This window comes from Orcinus orca, chromosome 8 (genome assembly GCF_937001465.1).
Source record: "Orcinus orca chromosome 8, mOrcOrc1.1, whole genome shotgun sequence".
Taxonomy (NCBI): Eukaryota; Metazoa; Chordata; class Mammalia; order Artiodactyla; family Delphinidae; genus Orcinus; species Orcinus orca.
Genome location: NC_064566.1, coordinates 54361753 through 54383024, shown reverse-complemented (window position 1 = coordinate 54383024; position 21272 = coordinate 54361753). Strand labels below are relative to the sequence as shown.

Below are 21272 nucleotides of genomic sequence, written 5' to 3'. Positions count from 1 at the left end.
CATTGTGGTGGGCGGGCTTCTCATCGTAGTGGCTTCTCTTGTTGCGGAGCACAGGCTCTAGGCGCACGGGCTTCAGTAGTTGCAGCACAAGGGCTCAGTACTTGTGGCTCGCGGGCTCTAGAGTGCAGGCTCAGTAGTTGTGGCGCACGGGCTTATTTGCTCCACGGCATGTGGGATCTTCCCGGACCAGGGCTTGAACCCGTGTCCCCTGCTTTGGCAGGTGGATTCTTAACCACAGCGCCACCAGGGAAGTCCTAGACTCCTATTCTTTTGCAACCACTGACAAATAATGGATTTAGGTAATCATGGCTTCTAACATCGATTTAGGATCACCGATGGTTCCTATGTCACAAAAAAGAGACAACCCGACATTATGTACCTCCTGAGACAACTTCGCCTATGAAACAGTTGTGCAAAAAAAATTGTGCCGCATCTTATGAAGCCTCCAGAGGTGAGTGCTACCTCACAGGAAACTCAGGGCACAGACAAATATTAATCAACACCATGAAAAAGAAGCCTGCAAAATCCAGATGGTTGGAAACTCCCAGGACAAATGACTGGCTTCTTCAGCAACTAGATTGCAAGGGAAAAAAATGAAGAGATGAAGGGGAACCAACGGACTGCAGTAATGGACCTTTGGATCTGATTCAAACAAACTGTAAAATATACATATAAACATTTGTGACCCAGAGTGGAAACCAGAACATTTACTGGGTATTTGATGATATTAAGGAATTATTATAAAGTGATTTTAGTTATGTTAAGATATTATGGTTCTGGGTTTTGAATGAGTCCTTATCGTTCAGAGATACATCCAGAAATATTTACAGATGAAATGACATGCCGCCTGGGGGGAGCGGGGTTGTAGAGGAAACAAGAGCAACCACGAGTTGGCAGTGGTTGAGGTGGAGGGATGGGTCCAAGGGCTCACTAGGCTGTCTCTCTCCTCTCGCATGACTACAGTTGAAAAGCCCCATCGCCAGGGACACTAGCTGCCTGGCCCGGCATTCAAAGCCCTGCAGGCAGCTCTCAGCTTCACCCCTGAACACTGCCTCCCTCAGGCCCTATAGGAATCTACACCCCGTGATGCCTCAGGCCACCTCAGCTTTGCACGGGTGGCTCCCTCTGCCGGCCTCATCCCGTCCCTGTCCCTCCGGGGCCAGCTGAGCAGCAGCTTGCAGGGTCCTCCTGACTCCACCCTCCCCTTGGGCGCCGTCCAGCAGCCCCTCCCCCAAGCTCCTGCTCCGATCCCCACCGCCCGGCACAGGGCCAGGGCCAGCTCCACAGCTGGCTGAGTCTTTCTGGGAGGAAAATCCCCAAATGCCGGCCGCAGCGAGGGCCTGGACAGCTGGTGAGCTTGTACACACTACTGGTGTGAAAGGAAAATACACATGGAGTCAGTTTTACTAAGACAGCGCTCTAAAACGGAGCTGGGAGGCCACTGAGAAAGTGTGATTTCTGCACGTCATCACCTGCACGGAATCCGAACTTTGACCACTTCTTGTCTTAACGCAGCCATCCGGAACGTTTGCCCAGTGTTCCAGAAACTCAAGATATTTATTGGATCCTTACCCTAAAATAACTCTTGACAGCCTCAAGGACACATATTTCCTTTAACGACCTTATGGCTTTCGCCTTTACAAGCCCGACTTCCTCTTCCCTGGACCGCTCTTTGGTTCTACCTGAATCTGTGTCGCCCCCGTTGCAATTCCCAAGACCTGCAAATAAAGCTCCTTGTCCTCTGTAGCCTTGATACTGATTGTCGTTTGATGCTGGACATCAATTTACCAACCTCGGTGTGTGGCTGGGACTTAAGCTTCGACTAGGTCACCTCTCGGAGCCTCAGTGTCTCCGCATCTACCTACCCTCCCTCCAAGGCTGTTGTGGGAACGAAGGTGGAGAACGGCCTTGGCTGTACTGCATCAACTGTGGAGGGCTGTGCACACATGAGGGGTCGTCCCTGCTGGTGTGTGGAGTACATGGTGTGTGCAAACCTCGGGGGGACCTGGTCAACCTCCCTCCCAGGAGGAGAAAGGAAAACCTTAACAACAGTCCACTGTGCAGATGGGAAAAACAGGCCTGAAGGGGCTGAGGCACCTCCTTGGGCTGACCGGGCAGTGAGGCAAGAACTCTGTGGGATTTGGAGCCCCTCGTGCGCCCATTAACAGCCACCCACTGCAGAATCACCCAGAAACCTCAGAGTCCCACTGATGGGTGTGCCACAGTACCCCCTGGTGCCCCAGCACCTGGAGCACCCCCCGGTGATCTCCCCCAGGGACTCCCACCCAGACCCAAGTGGCTGGGCTCAAATCCTGCTGGGACCCTGGGTAAGTGAGTGAACGCCCGTGTGTGAGTGTGTGCACAGAAGCATGCATGTGTACGTGCAAGTGTGTGCGTGTGTGTCTGTCCGTGTGGCAGAGAGGGAGCTTCCCACACATTTCTGCTTGGGACCCCAGAGGGCCAGCCAGGAGCATTTCTAAACAAGGCCAGTAGGGCTGCAGGCTGAGGGGCTACAGTGGAGTTTCCTGTGCTACCCAAGCTGGGTGAGGTGAGCCACAGTCCTCTCCAGATCCTCAGAACAAGAGGGTCCCTGGTTCTGAGCATCTGGTTTCTCAGTTCTCAGCTTCTGATTCCAAGAGTCTCAAATTCCCGAGTTTCAGACGCCACGGCTGGAAGAAGCCAGGAAGATTGGGCAATCCCCACCCCCAGCCCCTTGGGAGAGGAGCGCCTCCAGCTCACCACCTGGAGCGTGGGGTGCGGACACACCTGCAGGGGGCCCCGGGATCCCTGTTCACAAGGAGTGAGCACAGCCAGACGCTCAGAGACCTGGGCGGCCCCTCGGGCTAGGCTCCCAGGCTCGACTGTGAGGGCTTAAGGTTCCCTCAGCCGGGCCCTTCCAAGCCTGGTAATGGTGAGGAGAATCCACTCCCCCATGACCACTCTCTCCAACCACAGAGCCAGGCCTGGACCCTGCCTATCCCTCCACCCCACACTGCCTAAGCACTGGCTGCTGTGTTGCCTCAAGCAACTCACTACACCTCTCTGAACCCTACACTCTTCCTTAGTAAGTAGGTTCTCCTAACACCCTCCTCTCAGAATCATGGTGCAAAGTGAGACTCTGTGTCTACAGCGACTGGGAAAGTACAAGGAGGAAATCCAGAGAGGAAGCCCGTGTGCCTCTCAGGAAGCTCAGTGCTTCACTAGCTTTAAGTCATTTCATCTTCACAGTGACCCGATGAGGAAAGAACCATTACTATCCCCACCGACAGATGAGCAAACAGGCTCCGAGAGGCTGCTCAGGGTCACGCGGGTGGTGGCTGGCGGCAGCGCCAGGCTGGGTCCCTCACACTACCGTACACTGGCTCAGTGGGAGGCAGGAGCTCAGGAAACGGCGGGTCTCTCTGCTCGGTGGTTTCTCACGGGTTCCGTGGAAAGCAGGTCCTCATTTCCCATTCCCTGCACTCCCCCCAACCCAGTCTCAGGAGCAGAACCAGGCCTTCTACTGCTGTCCTCGGGGTGGGAAGCTTGGGTTCCCGTCTCTGTTCCCCCCACCCCTCCCAGAAGTATCTTCAGGAGTGGATGGAGGCTGGGGCTGGAGGGCAGGGCTTGGGGAAGGGAAATGAGGCGGCAGCAGCTGCTCTGGGCAGGGCTCTGGGGTGGAGGAACACGGGGATGCGAGACCTGCCTGGGGAGCTGTTCCCAAGCAAAGCCCCAAGAGCGGCCTCGGAAGCGGGGCCTGCCCTTGTCTCGGGGGAGAAGCCGGCCTTGCCCGGGCCTGGGTCCTCAGATGGGATGGGGGCATCGGCCCTTCCTGTCCCAGGGGGCCAGGGTCATGGGGGCGAAGGTCCACAGACCCAGAGCTTGATCCACGTGCACCCCGTCGCCGGCCCCTCCACACACCCTCTGTGACTTCGGGCCGGCAGCCTCCTCCCCGGGCCTCTGTTGTCACTGTCCACAAATTGAGTGAGGGTCAGGGTCAGGTGGGGCACTAAGGCGACATGGTGACATGGGTCTTCTCTGGTCAGTGGGGGGGCAGGGCCGCAAGGGGCTTCAGAGAACCAGGCTGTTCCCTTTAGAAGGTCTGAGGCTGGGAGAGGGTCAGGGGCTGCCTGAGGACATACAGCATGTTAGGGAAATCGGGGCACAGGCCTGATCCCACCCCACCTCTCAGCCACTCCCCTGTCCCGTCTGCCTCCTGCCTGGCCACCCTGCAAGGGAGGGTGACTCCAGATTGAGCACGGCTTGGTGGGTCCCCACCATCCCCTGTGGGCCCCAAGTGTCTCCCCGAGGCCTCAGCATGGCTCTCTCCATGCCCCATACAGAGGCTGGTCTGGGGGCCACTGGAGAAAAAACTGTCAGGGCTGTTGGTTCCTGGCTGGGTGTCACGGGACCTGGTTTCAAACCCCATGCTGATGTCTGACCTTGGGCCAGTCACCACCTGCTCTGGGCCTCAGCCCTGAAAGCGGCAGGAGGAGGGGGCAGGGGTGTGGAGGGGGCCCAGGGAGGGGTGGCTCCTGGGAAGAGAACGCGTACCACGAGGCGGGGACACACAGGCTTTACCGGGGACACGCAGTGAGCACGGCAGAGGCACTCACATGCCTGCACAGAGCAGACGCGCTGGGGTGCGGATACAAGCAGTCTGCAGCAAGAGGGGCCCCAGAGCGGCAGGGAGAGGTCAAGCAGAGGGGCAGAAGGACAGGGCCATCCACAGGGGTCTAGCCTCCAGGCTCCCCCGGAGTCAGCAGAGAAGCAGGCAGGAATCCAAGCATGTCCCGGAACAGACACCCGAGCTTCAGGTTAGAAAGGACCATCGCTCACACCACGGCCAAATCCCCCACTGAAGAATCGACTCCAACTGCTTCTGCTTGCCTGCCTCCAAAGTGGGGGCCTGCCCTCCCGGCAGCCCTGGCCACTAGGGTTGGCTGACCCTCCATCTCTCAGTGCCTCTGCTCCCAGGGCCCTGCAGCCCCCCGACGGCTCTGCTTCACGAGGGAAATGTCACGGGCACGTCCCTGACACAAAACAGGGCTGACCTGGAGACACGGTGTTGGGGGCGCTTCCTGAGGTGCCCTCGGCTGGTGCCAGGCCTCAGAGGAGCTCACTGGGCCTGTGCAGCGTGAGGGGCGCTTGGAACTGAATCTGCTGGCAATTATGCCTCAGTTTCCCTCTGTTTGGTGAGTGGGTTCTGCCCTGTACCTCTGAGGCCAGTGTTCCGCCGTCACACCACACTGTCACCTCCAGCCCACTTCTGACCACCATCCATCGCAGCTCCCCTCCAAGGCTGCCCCCGATTCCCACCCCTCAACCCCACCAAAGATGCCGCACCAGGATGACACACCTGCCTTCTCCGACCAGTTAGCCAGGAAAAGCCTGACATCCCAGGAGGGCACACCTCAGGCCCCAGAGATGTTACTGTCTCCAGCTCCAGGGCTCTGGACCCCCTCTCTCCAGCTTCCCCCAGGCAGAGGGCAACCTGTTTACTACACTGTTCCCCACTTCACCGGCTCAGGAGCTTCCCCTCCCCAAGGCCATCCTGATCAAGCCCCTGCTAAGGGCCACCAGGGAACCAGCTTGGCAATTCAGGCTTATCCACAGGGCAGGTATGGAATACAACCGTATGAATATAGCATGCTCTCTCTCAATACATATGTGTATGTATAGATAGACACATCTCTATGCAACGTTTTTGAGATCTCCACCTTCACTTCTCCCCTCCTGAAGTCCCAGAAAACCAAGAGCTGGCCTGCACAGCCTCCAGCATGCCAGCCACTGCCTACTGCCCAAATCAGCCCTCACAGCAACCCTGCCCAATGTCCTAAGAGCCCTGAGGTGTCGTGGGCCCACACAAGGTGCCCGGAGCAGCAGGCTGAGTGTTCACCTCCAGACACGGACACTGGGAAGGGGCATCGTGCCCAGGAGGGCAGCAGATGCCTGTGTGCCAGACTCTCCAAGGAAGCTGCTTTGTCATCTCTGGGCCCCTGTCTCCGGAGGAAGCCCAATGGCTGGTTCCTTAGAGGTGTCTCTCTCGGTCTGTGTCTGTCTCTGTCTTGGTCTCTCAGTCTCTCTCCCAACAATGGAGCAGAGAGAAGCCCATCTCCCATGGCCTCTCCATCTTCCCACACTAGCCCCGACCAGGTCTCCATGGTCTACGGCAGAAGCAGCGGCAGCCAGGTCAGCTTCTAGACTACGGAGCCCTTGCATCTTCCTCCCGTGAACAGGAGCGCCAGCACCAGGGAAAGGAGAGAAGGAAGGACGCAGGCTCAGGGGTCCTGGCCAAGCCAAGTACAGGCCAGCAGCTAGAAGAATGTCCCCATACACACACATGGGGGAAAGGGGTATGGGCAGGGGTCAGGCAGGTGGGCCAAGGGAGAGGGTAGCAGCGGGCAGCTGTCATCAGAGCTGGCTAAAGACCACGGAGGCCTTCAGGCTGGCAGGCTCGACGCCCTCGCTGAAGGTGATGAGGAAGTACATGACCTTGCGGATCTTGGCCAGCTCGGACAGGCGCTCCCCAAACTCCAGGGCGTCGGCCTCATTCCAATCCATGGCTTCCGAGTCCTCCTTGCGCCAGAAGATGGCAGCGGGGTCCAGCAGCTGCCGCGTCATGAGGTTGGTGAGGTCGGGCATCCAGATCTGGGAGGTGCCCGTGATGGTGACCTTGCCCGGCTTGTCCAGCATGACGTTCAGCCTCTGCTGCTGGATGAAGTCGATGCGGTACACGGACTCGGCTGGCGGCGGCAGCTTCTCGCCATCCTGGCGCTTCCCCCCGCGCTGCTTCAGACTCTCCACGCACAGCCGCATCTGCTTGGTCAGGTCCTCGCCCAGGACCAGGGGCGTGTCCAGCTGGGTCAGCTTTGGCTCGTCCTCCGCCATGGCCCCCTTGCTGCTGCCGCCTCCACCGTCCAGGAGCCGAGTGGACTGGGGCCTCACGGCCAAGGCGAGAGGCCACCAAAGAGGGGCCCCGTCTCCCCTTTCGCCCCCCTCCTCGTCCCGCCCCTCTTTGCCACCGGCTCTTCCCAGCCCCACCCCGTCCTCAAAATGGAGTGTGCAGGAGGGCGGGCGTCCCCACATGCCTCCTTCTCTACTCCTCGCAGAAGCGGTAATGGAGGGTGGCCGGCAGGAGGGTGGCAGGCTCCTCAGGGACCAGCTGCTGTGGCAACCGCGCTGGCCACCACGGATGGGCTGAGAGCTGGCTTGCTGTGAAGAGGGAGCACTGCTTACAGGCAGTAAGAGGGCAGGAGGCGGGGGGCAAGCGCTCACTGGAGACACATCAGGAGAGGCTGAAGACGCCCTGGCAGGAGGGTGGGAAATAGGGCTCAGAGGGGCCCACCGATTTGAGACTTGAAGTCACCTAAGCCAAACCTTGGCGCTCTCCTTGACTCGGCCTCACCCGCACCCCTCCAGGCCCGATCGGCAAGGCCTGTGGATTACCTTGGAAACACGTCTCCCCAGCCCCACTGCCAGGACCCCGGCCCAGCCACCATCATCTCTCACCTAGACCGATGTTCTCAAACTTCAGGGAGCATCAAAACCAGCTGCAGGACTTAAAACTCAGTGTGCTGGGCCCCACCCCAGAGTTTCTGATTTAATCGGTCTCGGATGAGGCCTGAGAACCTGCATTTCTAACAACCTCCCAGGTGATGCTGATACCGCTGGTCCAGGAGCTGTATCTTGAGAATCACTGACCTGGATGATTCTTGCCTGCTGGTCCCGCCTCAACCCTGCACCGCATGGCAGCCACATGCCCAGGAAGCTCTTCTACTAAAATCCCACCACTTATCACCCCTGTGTTGAGCCTCAGTTTCCCCCAGGAGACTTGAGGCCATGGAAGAATCTGACAAACGTCTGTATCCCCGGTGCCTGAGGGGGAACCAGGAGCTCAGCTGTTATACGTGGGCAAATGGAAGAAATGTGAGAGTAACTGGGGGTGGGGGTGAGGGAGAGGGGAAGCTGCCATGACACCGCCACACACAGAAAAGAGGACAGAAGCACAGGCCAAAGTGTAATAACTGAAAACAATCTGAAGGGCCCAGTGGACCACAAGCACAGTCAATTGCTAGATGGAAGCTAAGTAAGTCAGTGGGGTCTTGGGCTACACAAACAGCAAGAGGGTCACCAAAGGGGACCACGCACCCGATCCTGTTAAGACAACACCTCAAGCCCTTGGGTCAGTTCTGGGGGCTGCTGACAGCAATTCCCCGATGGTATTCGAGAAAACCAGGCAGCAAATGTTAAACTGCCTGTCCCTCACAGAACCTTTTACTTTGTAGCTGGAGCAGCAGAGGAGAGGGGAACAATGTGTCTGGGGAGTGACTGTTCGGGGAGCTTCTCTCTCCTTCATGAGGAGGAGCTATTTCCTTCCCAGCACTAAATTTTGATTTTTATTTGTACATTTGCTTTGTTTTTGTCTGTGATGTCTCCCCACCAAGAGGGCAGGGACTGTGGCTGTCTGGTTCATCACTCTAGTCACTACCTAGCACAGGGCTGCCACATAGGAGGCCCTCAGAAATCCTGAATGAATGAATGAACGAATGACACTGACAAGAGAATAGCTGATGATCATGGGGCCTAAGGACAAGGACGACAAGAGGAAGATGGGCACATGGGGAGAGAGTACACGGGCATTGACCGAAGTCAAAATGTGGTTTAGAGACAACTGTGCATCGGCACAGGAAGGAGGGAGATGGCTGGAAGGTGAGGGTGATGGAGGAACAGAACCAAGAACTGGGCCAGGGTGATGAGGGCAGGGTGTCAGCCACACAGGCACAGTAACCCCTGGGACGCAGTAGTACTTGGGGTGGGAAAGGCTGGGAAACTGGAGGTGCTGAGCCCTTGATGCCTGGGTGCCAGGGTAGCTGGTTGCCAGGGGATGGCAGTAAGGTGGGCTGCTGGTGGGGGCCGGGGGTGGGGGGAGTGGGGGACTAATGGCATAAGCCTGCAGGGGTCTATATGGGGAGGGTGTGGTCTGGAGGCATCACTGAAGGGAGAGAATGCCGCCACCGCTCGGGGCCTGCAGGACATGGTGGGAGGTGTCCAGCTTCTACCAATGAGGATTCAGAGGCCGCAGGACCCTGGGGAAGGGCCTGGTCTCGGCCTGGGCAGAGGGTTACCAAGCGGCAGGAAGAAGCTGAAGGTGGAAGCTGTTACCACAGCTGGGGCCTCACAGACAGGCAGGGCAGGAGGGAGGGAGCCGTGGGGACCAAGGACAGCCAGAGGGGAAGGAAGGGCAGGCGGGAGGCTGTGGGTGGGGCTGGCCCACTGCTTCCCACAAACCTCTGCTTGGCCACCAGATGCCTTGGGAGGCCCCACCAAAGGCTGGACGTAGGAGTGAATAGAGAAGAGAAAAGCAAGGTCCAGACTGGCATCCGTGACTGCAAACATGTGATCATAACAAATGAACAAGCCCCTCTTTAACCCCCAATGGAAAAAAGACTAGAAGGAAATGTAGAAAACCCTCAACACTGGCTGTTTCCAGGTAGTTTTTAAAATCACCTGTCCCCAGTACCTAGAGTGGGGCTGGGGCATAGCTGGTGCTCAATTATCGAGTGGTGCATGAACTGCTATATGCTAAAGGGCGGGGATTGCTCATATAACATGGGCAGGGGTGGGATGGGAAACGTTTTTAAGAGGAACTAAAAGACTGCGAGGCCCTGCCACCAGGTGCCTCCCCCAGGCCCCGGCCCAGGATGCCCACCCCCCAAAACTCGCTCTCAGACACTCGGGCACCCCGCTGGGTTTCTGCTCAATTCTGCTCTCCCCCCACCGGGGTCATGGCTGTCTCCTCCTGGGCCTGGGTACCCCGTGACTCAGAGCAGGGCTCAGGCCTGCCCTTGTGCCTGGGGCCACGCCAGGCTCTAGGGAAGGTGCGCTCACCTGGCTTGGGCCAGGCCAGGCTAATGGCAAATGCTCCATCCCAGTGTCACATCTGACGTCTGGTCCACAAAACCTGGTCACCTAAAGTCCACTGCCCTGCCCTCAGGGAATGCACAGTCAAGTTGGGGAGACCATAATGCCCCCGTCAGGGATCCCATAGGACGGGGAGGCCTGCTTCCTAGAAGTGTCCGGCAGAAGAGAGGAATAGGTGGGAGGCCAGAGGAGGGGCAGAGAGGGATTTAGATTGCTGCTAAATGCCATGGGCTTGCCCCACACCCCTACCCCGTGGGCTCCTTTAATCCTCCCACTACCATGGGGACTGGAAAAGTCAGGTTTACACAGAGGCCAAGAGAAGAAACATGACCTGACCAAGGTCACACGACTAGCGAGAAACCCAGTCAGAATCAAACCCAGGACCCGCTGGCTTCAAATCCCCTGCCTGTCGGCCCCAGGCCGTGTCAAGTACTAGAGGTAAAGGGGCGGCTTCCTGGAGAAGGGGGCACGTGTGTCGGGGCGTGATGTGCCTGCACTGAGGCTCAGCACCCCCAGAGTGTGAGGTGGGTGGAGGGAGCAGGGGTGCAGCTCAGGCTGAGCGCCCCCATTCCATGGAGAAAACAGGGTGGGGCAGGGGAGGCCCTGCAGGGCAACAGGCCCAGCAAGTGAGGGGTGACAACAAACAGGGCCCAGTCAGCAGGGACAGGAGGGGAGGTAAGGCACAGTAATGAGCTCCCCGGGGCCTCGTGCCTGCCGCCGGGACCCAGGGTCTGTCACCACAGCAGCACCAGAAGGCACAGTGCGATTAGCCCAGAGCAGCCCTGACTCGCCCAACCTCCCAGGGACCTAAGCTCCTGGAGATCTGCCCCTGAAGCTTCCAGACAAGCCAGGCTGGGTGCCCCAACACCCTGCAGGAGGAACCTTAGGCCCAGAGACAAACACAGGCCTGCCCATGGTCACAAAGCACCAACAAAAACCTCTTGCCTGCGGGTCCGGGGCCCCTTCTTCCACTTGCTAGGTGGAGAGCTGTCCCAGGGGTCGGGCCCAGGGCAGGGCACACGGTAAGCTGAGGCTCATCTCTACAAATGACTAGACAGCCCGTTCCCCAGGAGGGGACACAGAGGGCCAGGCCCCGGCCCCACTGCAGGCCCCGGGAGGCCTGGGGCTGCTGGCCAGTCGCTGGGGAGGAACTCTGTTCTCAAAACTTTCTTGAGCCCTCTCTGTGCCGGGCTCCTGCTGGGCTCAGCTTTGTCTGTGAGCTCGAGAGGGGAGATCACAGATAAACAGGCAATTACAGGGCTGGGTGCCCCACAGGGTTCCCATGTGCCACCTCCAGCCCTAGACGGAGCCCTGACCGGGGCACCTTGTTCTGGGCTCAGAGAAGGGGGTTGGAGCCTGGAAGCAGGAGGGTGAGGACAGCTCTACACCCGAAGAACAGCGCCAGATCCCGAGCCTCTGTGGGCCATGAGGCTCTCCAAGGCCCTCCCAGCTTGGACGCCCCGTGACCACCCAGGGCCTCTGCCGAGGGGCCTACAGCACAGAGCTTCCCATATCCCACAGGACCACCGGGGCCAGGCCCCAGGGATGCCCACTCGGGGGTGGCTTTGAGAGGTCACACCCCTGTTCAGAAGACATGACAACAGGACACCTACCACAGTCCCAGCCTCGGCGAAGGGCACAGCTCCCTCTGACGGCTGAGGGACGCCTCAGAGGATGAGAACAAACTCATCTGCCCCTTGCACCCTGCTTGCCCGGGAACACCCATTATGTTCCATGAATCTTAATGATCACAACACTGGTCACTGCAGCGCTGCCCTGCACAAGGCCCTGTAAGCACTGTACCTTGTTCCACCCTCACAGCTCCCCGAGAGGGAGCTACTCTGATATCCCAACTTTCTGGATGAGTAACCTGAGGCTAATTACAAAGCTATGAAACGGCGAGGCTGGGACTCGCACCTGAGCCTGTAAGACTCGGATGCCCGGTGTTCTTAAGCCCTACCGCTAGTCCCTACAGAAAGAGCAGAAAGGGCAGGGATGAGAAAGGGGCAATGACTTGTATTTGCTGGCGTGGGAACCCAGGATGCAGTCCCCATCAGTTACTCTTTAGAAACCATAACTCCAGCCTCCCTGCTTCCCCAAGGAGGGAGCTCTGAGTGTTGGACTTAAGGGCTGCACCGCCGAATGCTGCCACGAGAGGGCGAAGTGTCAGGACTGGAGCCCATTCTTTCCAACCTAAAACCCTGTGGTTCTGGTCCAGAATATCAGCTGCTTGGAACCATGAATCATGAAACAGGATTGTCTGGATCACTCCAGCTGTTCAGAGTGAGAAGAGTGAGGCCCAGAGAAGGACAAGAGCTGGCCAAGTCGCACAGCAGATACCGGCAGGGGTCTCCTGAGCCGCAGTTAGTGGTGTCTCCGCACTGCACATGCTTTAGGCAGCCTCCACATTTCACAGGTGCGTATTCTGCTCAGTGGGCCCCCAACAGTCAAGAGCGGCCGCATCAGAACTGGGAGCTCTGCAGATTCCCAGCACCTGCCCCTGAGCTGGCAGGGGCAGGGAAGGTGATTCTGATGCTCAGTCAGTACTGGGGAGCCCTGGCATCACCCCGCCCCATCCCCACACAGGCTGTCGTAACGTCTCACCTGCTCACTCAGGCTGCACCTCCCCCATCTGATGGGGAGGGCGCCAGGCTGAGTTGAGTCTCCCCAGCACCCCTGCCTGAACCGGGCCTCACCTTTTGCCACAGTGACTCGCGGGAAGCGAGGGACGAGCAGGCCGCCACAAACCAGCAGTTGCCCACCTGGCCCTGGTGCAGGTCGTGGGAGCTGATGCCATCCACAAAGAGGCGGGGGTCCTCGCATATGTCCTGTGGAGAAGCCGAGAGGAGACCTCACTGTCTGCTGGAGATTCGCACGCCTCCCCTTGCCTACTGGGGCCCTGGGTCAGCTTCTCCAAATCCAGCTTCCCCCAGGGCTGCCCAGAAAGCCCTTCTCCCCTCCCCTGGCTGAAGAACTCTGCTCTTCTGCCGAAGTTTGGATGATGAGCAAATACTGTGGAAGGACTTCGAGGGGCTGGACCCGGGCCACCACCTTCCTCCTGCCCTCTGTGGTCCTCCCTGACCAGCAAGGGCTCAGTGTCCATCATCCTCCAGCACCAGCCCTGCAGGGCCCGTCCCAGCCAGCTCTCAGGGGCCCACAGTCACAAAGTGGGGTGAGGTGCAGGGCAGAAACACATCAAAATTGCACATGACGAGTGCAAAGGGCCAGGGAGAAGCGAGGAGACAACCATCCCAGGACCCATATGGGCACATCCTCGGGCTGTCTCATCTGACCCTCACCCCACCCAAGCAGTGTGGCATTTTTATTCCATTTTATGGATGAGGAATGAAGGTTCAGAGAGAGGCAGTGACTTTCAAGGACACACAGCAAGAAATGCCGAGCAGAGCTGAGCAGACACCCCCAGAGCTCCCCGAGTGCCCACTCCAGTCCCCTCCTCCTCACCCATCAGCATCTTCACTCTACAGAGCTGAGAGCGAGTGACTGCTCTCCAAGGGGGGCAACAATACGGGCTGGGGGAGGTAAACACTGAGACATGCCTTCCTTCCTGCTGGCACTGTGATCTATCCTCACCATGGTCCTGAGCGGTGAGCATTGTGCTCATTTCACAGATGAGGAAACTGAGGCCCAGAGAGGTTGAACAACATACCCCAGCCACACAGCACTGGCCTGCCTCCACTTCAGCTGGTGCTCCTGAACCAGTTCAATCACAAGAGCTACTGAGGTCCTACCGGAGGCAGCCAGCAGAGGGCAGCAGAGTCAGGAAGACAGAATTCAAATTCCTGCTCCCCATTTACCGGCTGTGCAACTTTGGGCCAGTGGCTCAACCTCTCTGAGCCTCCATTTCCTCCCCGTGCAAAGGAAGCTTGCAGGGCTGTGTAAGGACTCCACAGAACATGCAGGCAGAGCACTTGGCAGGGGAAAACGGGGCAAAGGGCCATCAGGTCTCACTAAGGTGTTCAGGACTCCTGTTGCCACCTCTGCCTGGGAAAACCAGAGTTTGGGAGGGCCATTGAGCGCTGTAACTCCCCTGAGGGCATGAGCACTCCAGATGGGATTTCAGGGTGACCCAGGGCCAAGTTGCAAGAGGCTCCCCCAGAGTACAGACTGTGGAATGCCACGGGTCTGAGTAACACTGCCCCAGGTCATGGAAACCCAGTGAGGCTGGAAACCCAGTGAGCTCTCAGGAAGCAGTGGCTTTGCCTCCCACCCAGCTGCCCTCCTTATCTTATCTCCCAGGCCCAGCTGAGAATTCTGAGCGAGAGGGAGCCATGACTTAGGATCTGCCTCCCTGGGGCCCGGAAGGGCAGGCAGGACAAGGGTGGAGGGGGGCTTCGTACCTGGAGGACCCCAGCCACATCCCCACCATGGGAAAAGAGACAGCTACCGCCTGGCATCAGAGGAAGTGACGTTTGAGGCACCCCTCCCCCTTGTGGGCCCTGCACAGAGACAGGACCACCCATTCCACAGAGGAGGATGCGGAGGCCCAGGATGGGGCAGGGACGCCTGGGGTCATGAGGCAGGTGGATGGATGAGACAGAGCCCAGCCCCCGGAATAGAGCTCTCCTCCCCACTAAGCGGCACTGCCAGGGCAGCCTGTGGGCAGGTCCAGCCACCCCAGCCTGCCCCAGACACTCCTCTGGCCCCTGGGAGAGACTGAGCTAGAGCTCCGGAGTCCCTGGTTCCAGGCTCGGCACCGCCCTGACTCCCTGTGATAGAGCAGAGACCTGGGGCGAATCTGCCAGCCTGGGAGGGAGCGGAGAGGAGGAGGTGGTCTGGGTGTGTTCCCACTGCCAGGAGAGGCGCGGGTTTTCCAGCTCAAGATAGAGAAATGACTTGAGGTTGGCGGCGGCACCTGGGGTTGGCCCTGGAGTCCAGCGGCCACCTTGGGACACCTGGAGTCCAGCGGCCACCTTGGGACACCCTGAATGGAACAATCAGACACAGCTTGCAATGACTGGGCACCTGCTGTGTGCCCAGCTATGCAGAACAACCCTGTGAGACATGTACGGTTAGCATCCCCATTTTATAGATGAGGAAACCAAGGCACAGAGAGGGTAAGTCATTTGCACAGGGCCACAGAGGAAGAGGTGAACTGAGATTCCAATTCAGACAGTCAGCTCCAGAGCCTCCAGCTGGGCCAGGACTTGAGTGACAAAGCTACCATCCCTTCTCCATCCCCTGCACCTGTCCTTAGCCCAGCTTGGGGGACTTGCTATATGGCAATGAGACCAAGGGGTCAGGGGCAGCACAGACCCTCACCTTTGTCACCATACAGCCCCGGCTTCTCAAGACCAGTGTTTGTCGTTCCACCTTTCCTGGGCCATTGGGTAAGCACAGAGGACAGAGCCAGTCAGAAAATTCCCAGCCCACAGGCAGCGCCCTTGAGGAGGAGAAGCCTGAGTGTAACCCTCCATGTGAGCACAGCTGTGACAGCAGGAACCCAGGGAGAGATCAGAGGAGGCTGCCTGGAGGCGGTGACGCCAGCAGAACAGGCATGGAGAGGGCTGATGGGCAGGGAGGCTCCAGAGGGGAATGGAGACTCCAAACTCCCCCCCCCAAGATGGGATCCAGCCACAGCCTCGAGACCAATGCCACCTCTGACGCCATCCTCCCCGGGGCCCCCAGCCAGCTGTGCTCCCTCCCAACGCTGCCCTCCCTGAAGTTCACCTTTGGGTCTCCCTCACCAGCCTGAAAGCTCCAGGGCAGGGCCCAGGTCTGGCTCTGCCCACCTCCAGTGTCAGGAACAGGACTTGTCAGGTTCTGCTGCGGGCAGGAGCCCTGGGAGGAAGGGACAGCAGAGTGGCCTGCAGGACAGGGCTGGGGTGACCACTCCTCCGGTCAACGTACATCTCTGTGGGGCACAGCCTCCTGCTCCTGCGGTCACCTCTCACCTCTTGGCCCCTTCCAGCCTGCCGGGCCAGCTGCACCAGACATAGGTCACAGCCCGTAACCATCTCCTCACTGAACCAGAACTTCAGGTTTCCAGGCCTGGTGCAGAAACAGGAAGGCAGCTAGTCAACGGATCCAGGGCGCCTTCAGCCCCTCCGCTCTCCCCGCTTCTCCTCATCCATCCACCTTCACCCCAGTCACCTCCCTCCTGGAAGCTAAGATCACAGCTGGAATCGATTAGAACGGGGAAACTGAGGCCCAGGAAGGAAGCAGGACCTCTGCCTGGGACCGAAAACAGGGCAGTGTTCTCAGGGGTTACAGCCTGTGCCCCATCCCCTCTGCAACAGACTTGCCTCCCCGCCCCATCCTCCCATCCTTCAAGGCCACCGGAGCACATGCCAGGGAGGGGATCATTCCTGGGCGGGGCAGGGCAGAGGCCCAGGTGGCTGGACTTGACGCAAACTGCCTGCTTCACAACATAAAGGGGCCTCATGTTCAGCACAGCCAAGGAGCGGGGCCTTCTCCAGGTGCTGGTGCGAGCATGAGCCCCAGATGGGGCGGGGACCACCAGGCCACCTTGCGAGAATTCTGGGAGGTTGCAAAACTGACGTCTGCTTGTGGGATCCCTATTTGTTCCCTTCTTGGTTCCAGCAAAGGACCTGCAGGTTCATCCCCAGAGATGGGACAAGGCACAGTGCAGCAAGGGGGGACATGAGGTGGAGTGGTACGCAGGGATGAGAAGCGGCGGTACTAAGGCCTGGGCCTGACAGAGGAGGAAGCCTCCCATCCACCCATCCCCTTGGGATTCCCCCTGAGTCCCAGGCCTCCTCAAGTCTCTTATCTCCTCTTACCTCCCTGGCCAGGCCCCTAAGGGAGGCCAGCAGATGTTTACTGAATGGGAAAAAAAAACAAAGAAACACTGGACCTGGGAGGAGGGTGTGGGCCGAGGCAGGTGCCCTGGGTGGGACTGAAGTGGACCAGAGCGTCCAAGAGATGGGACTTCCGGGCAAGGCTGGCTCTCGGTCCCCAACACCAGGCTGGCAGGAGCAGGCGGTGAGAGCAGGCGGGTTGTCATCTGCCCCCTGTGTGCTGAACAGCACAGATATACCTCAAATCACTTCAACCTCCAGAAACCAGGAGCAGCGAGAACTATTCTCCCCATTCACAGATGAGGTAACTGAGGCCCGGGGAGGGGAAGTGACTTGTTCAAGGTCACACCTCCTGCAAGGTAGGGCCAAGGCCATCTGGCTCAAAAGCCAGCCTCCTCATTCCATTTTGGGAGAAAGAAGAGGGAGGCTGGCAGGCAGGGAGGCTGGCCGAGGAGATCCCCCCAAGAGCAGAGAGGCCACAACTAATGTCAAGAGAAGGAGCTAGGGGAGGGGTGGGAGTGAAGACGGGCTTCCCCTGGGCCTTCGAGAAAGTTGGCTTTTTGCTCCATTTGTAAACAGTCAGGTCACAGGACCCAGGAAATGGGACTCCATAGAAACACGGCTGCCTCGGGCCATGCTCCACCTCAAGGGAGTTAATGGTCACCCCACTGGGCTGGCCCCACCCCACCAGCCTGAGGCAAGTGAGCCTGACTTCCTGCTCCACCAACCCTACATCCCGCATGCTGTGGAGCAGGGCCTGCCCGCCATCCCACCCTGCCACCACCTACAGCCCCACTTACAAAGGGCCGTCCATCACACACACCCCAGTCCACACCGTCTCACCCCGTCATCCCACACCACTCAGAAGTGCCTGGCCCTGAACTGCCTCCCAACCCAGAACTGACCCCCACCGCCGCCCCTGGGCCCCGCTCAGTCGTCTCCGTCTCAACGCCAACCACCACAAGCTGCCTGTCACTGGCCTCCACATCCAAGGCAGGCGCACCTCCGCTCCTCCTCTTTATGTGTCTAGGAACAGCTAGGCACCAAGCCCAGGGAGAAAGGCAGCGAAGGAGAGTGTGCCGTGGCAGGACTCCTGAACTGGCAGGCAAAGGGCCCAGAGAGGGCAGGTGACTCCAGCAGGGTCACACAGCAGGGGGATGCTGAGCCCAGCCAGCTTGGCATTTCCTCCTCTCACTGCAGCAAGCCATGCCTCACCAGCCTCCTTCCAGAGCCGCAGGATCTAAACTGTCTGAGTGATGGCCAGAGGGCAGCAGAGGGTCAGGAGGGGAGCAGTGAGGGGGTGGAGTGAGAGGAGGGCAGGGAGCTCGAGTACCCAAGGCCTCACAAAGGCCTATTGAGGCCGGCCTCCTTCCCCACCCACCAAACATAGGAGAGGGAGGAAGCCATGGGGGTTGGGGGTTCACCAAGGGGCAGGAGTCTCAGGCCAGGCCAGGAGGAGGCTGGGAGTTCGGAGAACCAAGGCAGCGCAGCTCATGGGGCTGAGGTCCCCAGGGGGCACCAAGGACCCTCTATCTGGGACCGGGGAGGTGGGCCAGGGCGGGCAGGAGCCCGGGGAGGAAGGGACAGCCCAGTGGCCTGCAGGACCAGTGCAGGCCACTCTGCTGCGCCCCACTGGGCGATCGGGGCACGTGCTCGCCCCTCCCGGACTCAGTTTCCCTACCTCTTAAGCACCCCAGTCCAAGAACATCGGATTCTGTGCATTGGAAGGGACTTGAGAGCCTGGCCCGTGAGAGGAACATGAAAACTGAATTTCACTTTCCCAAAATGTCCAGCGGGGCTGGAAGGCACTTTGTAACGTGCAAATCTTCCCCCGTCACACGCTGCTGACAGCCTGGCCTAAGATCCCCGCTGCCTCAGAGCACAGCTGCCCTGGCCCAGCCCTGCCGACCCCAGGGCCCCCGGGGCTTCCTCTCCCCTTACTTCACCCCACACACCCCACGCTCCTGCCACGTCCCAAATAAGGCTGAGGTTTCAAGCTCGTGTCTTTCTCACACCCCACGCTCTCACCCCTCAACTCTTGAGATGCCTCCTCTGAGTACTGGAGGGGGAGTCTCCCCCGCCCCAGGCACCTCGGTCCAGCACCGTCTCCTGTACTGAAGTCCCTCCGGTGTGACCAACTCTCAGTGTCACCAGCACAGCCGCGGGGACTGGGGAGGGGGCCTGGGGCACTGGCCTTCAGCAGTCTCTCCGTCACCCAGGCCCCCGGGACACCCACTCTCACACTCAGGAATCGGGGTTAAAGAGAATGAGATCATGCCATGAGGCCAGAAGCTTCTGTTCAACACGTTCCAGCCACAGCGACCAAGGCTGGGACAGAGGGAGCCGCCAGACAGATGCTCCGTAATTCACAGATCCCGGCAATAATGGTGACAGCTGGCTTACGGGTGCCAGGCGTGGCGCCAGGCGTTCAAGCATCGTCTCTTTTAATGCCCACAACTCTATGAGGTACTATTATTTCTTACTATTTCTATTATTACTGATTACCCATCGTAATAAATACCTTCCATGTACAGCAAATGACTATTTCAAAATCACTATGACAATAATCAGCGAAGTACATTCCTTCTACTTGAATGTCACTCTACGTTGTACTAAAAAAAAAAGGCACGTCCAAGTCACCTCATTTGTATCCGAAAAACGACCCTGGCAGGAGGGTTTGCAGAACAGAGGGCCCCACTTTCCTCATAAGGAAGCTGAGGCCCAGAGAGGTCCTGGCTGGGCAGTGGTGGCCACGGAACTGGGGGCCGCTCTCCTGGCTCCCCAACCGGATGAAATCCCACAGCAGGCGGGCCCAGCGTCAGCCGCTCCACTTTCTCGGTTGCCTGGGGCCTCAGAGCGACCCCTGCCAGTCACCCGCTGTCCCCTGCAGACTGGGTGGGTCTGGGCTTGCCCACCTCGGCACCAGTTCGGACCAGACACTGACCTTGGGGCGCTTCCACCTGACGGCGGGCCCTGGGGTGCCCGTATAATACAGTGAGTCGTCGGTGGCGGGGAAGGTCGGGTCCTCAAAGAGCACCTTCCTGCGCAGACAGGCCCGTTTCAGGGCCGAGTAGTTCTGGTCCTCATAGGGCTTCACACAGGAGAACATGGTGACCGCTGACCTGGGAGGGGAGGCCGAGACAAGGCAGCAGAGGGCAGCTCCTGGGGCACCTGGGACGACAGAAAATCAGAAAAGCATCACTTCCTGAGGACTGGAGGCCCCGAGGGATATGCTGAGTGAGGTGGTCCCCGCGTGCTCCCTCCCCACAGGTCTGGGAAGTGGGCACCCTCATCCCCATTGCACAGGCCAGGAACTGAGGCTCAGCGAGGGGGAGAGACCTACCCAAGGTCACACAGCTGGTATGCACAGAGCAGGGAGAGGAACCGACTAACTCCACAGCCTGAATTTCCTCATTTCTGATGCCTAGAGGTGACGCCAGGCCCGCGGGCCGACAGGGCACAACCACGATGGCGCTCAGGGCTGCCTGGCCGCACCCACGACCTCCCTTCCTTTGTTCCACCAGCCTTTCTAGAGCTCCCGGACAGAATCAGACCAGTGGTGACCCAGCAGTTCCCTGGCTGGTGTCACACCCACAGGAAAGCGGCAGCACTGTCTCCAAGTTTCCCTCTTCCGGACCCTCACGCCTTAGCCTAGAGCCGCAAGATCATCTCTGTCCTGTGTGGAAAACCCTTGGCCCTGGAGGCCCGTCCAGCCTTCAGTCACATCCCTTCTCACCGCCTCCTTCCAGCACTCTGCCTTCTCCACCGCACTTCGGAATAAATGCCTCCAGTTCTGTAGGGAGCACTCTCCTCCACGCTGGTGACCTAACCTCCCCCGAGGACTCCCAGTCCCACCCTGTGACCTTCTAGTCTCCAAAGCCAGACTCTCCCACACGGCCTCCCAGACCTTGCAGCGTCTCACACTCCTGGACGGTCGGTCTCCTCTTCCTAGGCCTCGGGGGCATCTAGCGCTGGTCCGGACCCAACTCCCCCTCTGACCTCCCCTCCCCCTCAGGGGTCCCCTGGCTGATGGATGACCCCCACATCCCTCTGTTCAGCCTGGACCCGTCTTCTAGGCTTCCAACTGGCCCATCTCCTGCGAGGCCCAGACTCCACAGCAGAGTCTGGACTTGTATCCACACGCAGCCCTGGCACATGAAGGTGCTGCGCCTATCAGCGCCCCGCAGTCCAGCACCCTGAACCTTGTAGCCGTGTGCTGACCAAATGCAAGAGACCCAGACTGGACCGACTCAGGAAAGGGCTCTGGGAGGGGAGGGGAGGAGAGGGAGCCGCAGCCAGGTGCCCTGACAGAGGCTGGGACAGCCAGGCACCTGACTGACAGCCCCATCTATGGCCCTGTATCTCACACTCCATCTGGGCTGCTGGCTCCAGCCGGGATCTCCACACCCCCGGGCCTACTTATCACTGGGCCTGCTCAGGGCAATGCTGCAATCCCGAACCCCCAAGACACAGGCCCCAACTTCACAGCCTAGCTGAGGGAAACTGAGGCAAGCTAGGCCAGCTTCTAGGGCCAACATGAGTTTGTGAGCAAACTGATATGGGTGTCAGTCCCAGCTGTACTACTCACCT

The 21272-nt window shown here is 59.2% G+C and overlaps 1 protein-coding gene across 5 annotated transcripts in view; it reads right to left on the bottom strand.

Annotated features, from left to right (window-relative positions):
* The window catches only part of CAPN5 (calpain 5), a 52806-nt gene that overhangs the window by 18011 nt on the left and 13523 nt on the right, over positions 1–21272 (bottom strand). For 2 of the 5 annotated variants that reach the window (XR_007478834.1, XM_004279822.3), the window contains exons 2-3: positions 19627–19853; positions 12600–12731 (exon numbers count right to left, since the gene is read on the bottom strand). Coding sequence is in view for 2 of the 5 variants with exons in the window: in XM_004279822.3 (XP_004279870.1) it covers positions 12600–12731; positions 19627–19791 (297 nt within the window). In the remaining 3 variants the exon portion in view is untranslated. Of the gene's footprint in view, positions 1–692; positions 7195–12599; positions 12732–19626; positions 19854–21272 lie in introns of those variants that run through there. The other 3 variants (XM_033405788.2, XR_007478835.1, XR_007478833.1) reach the window with 3 other exon arrangements.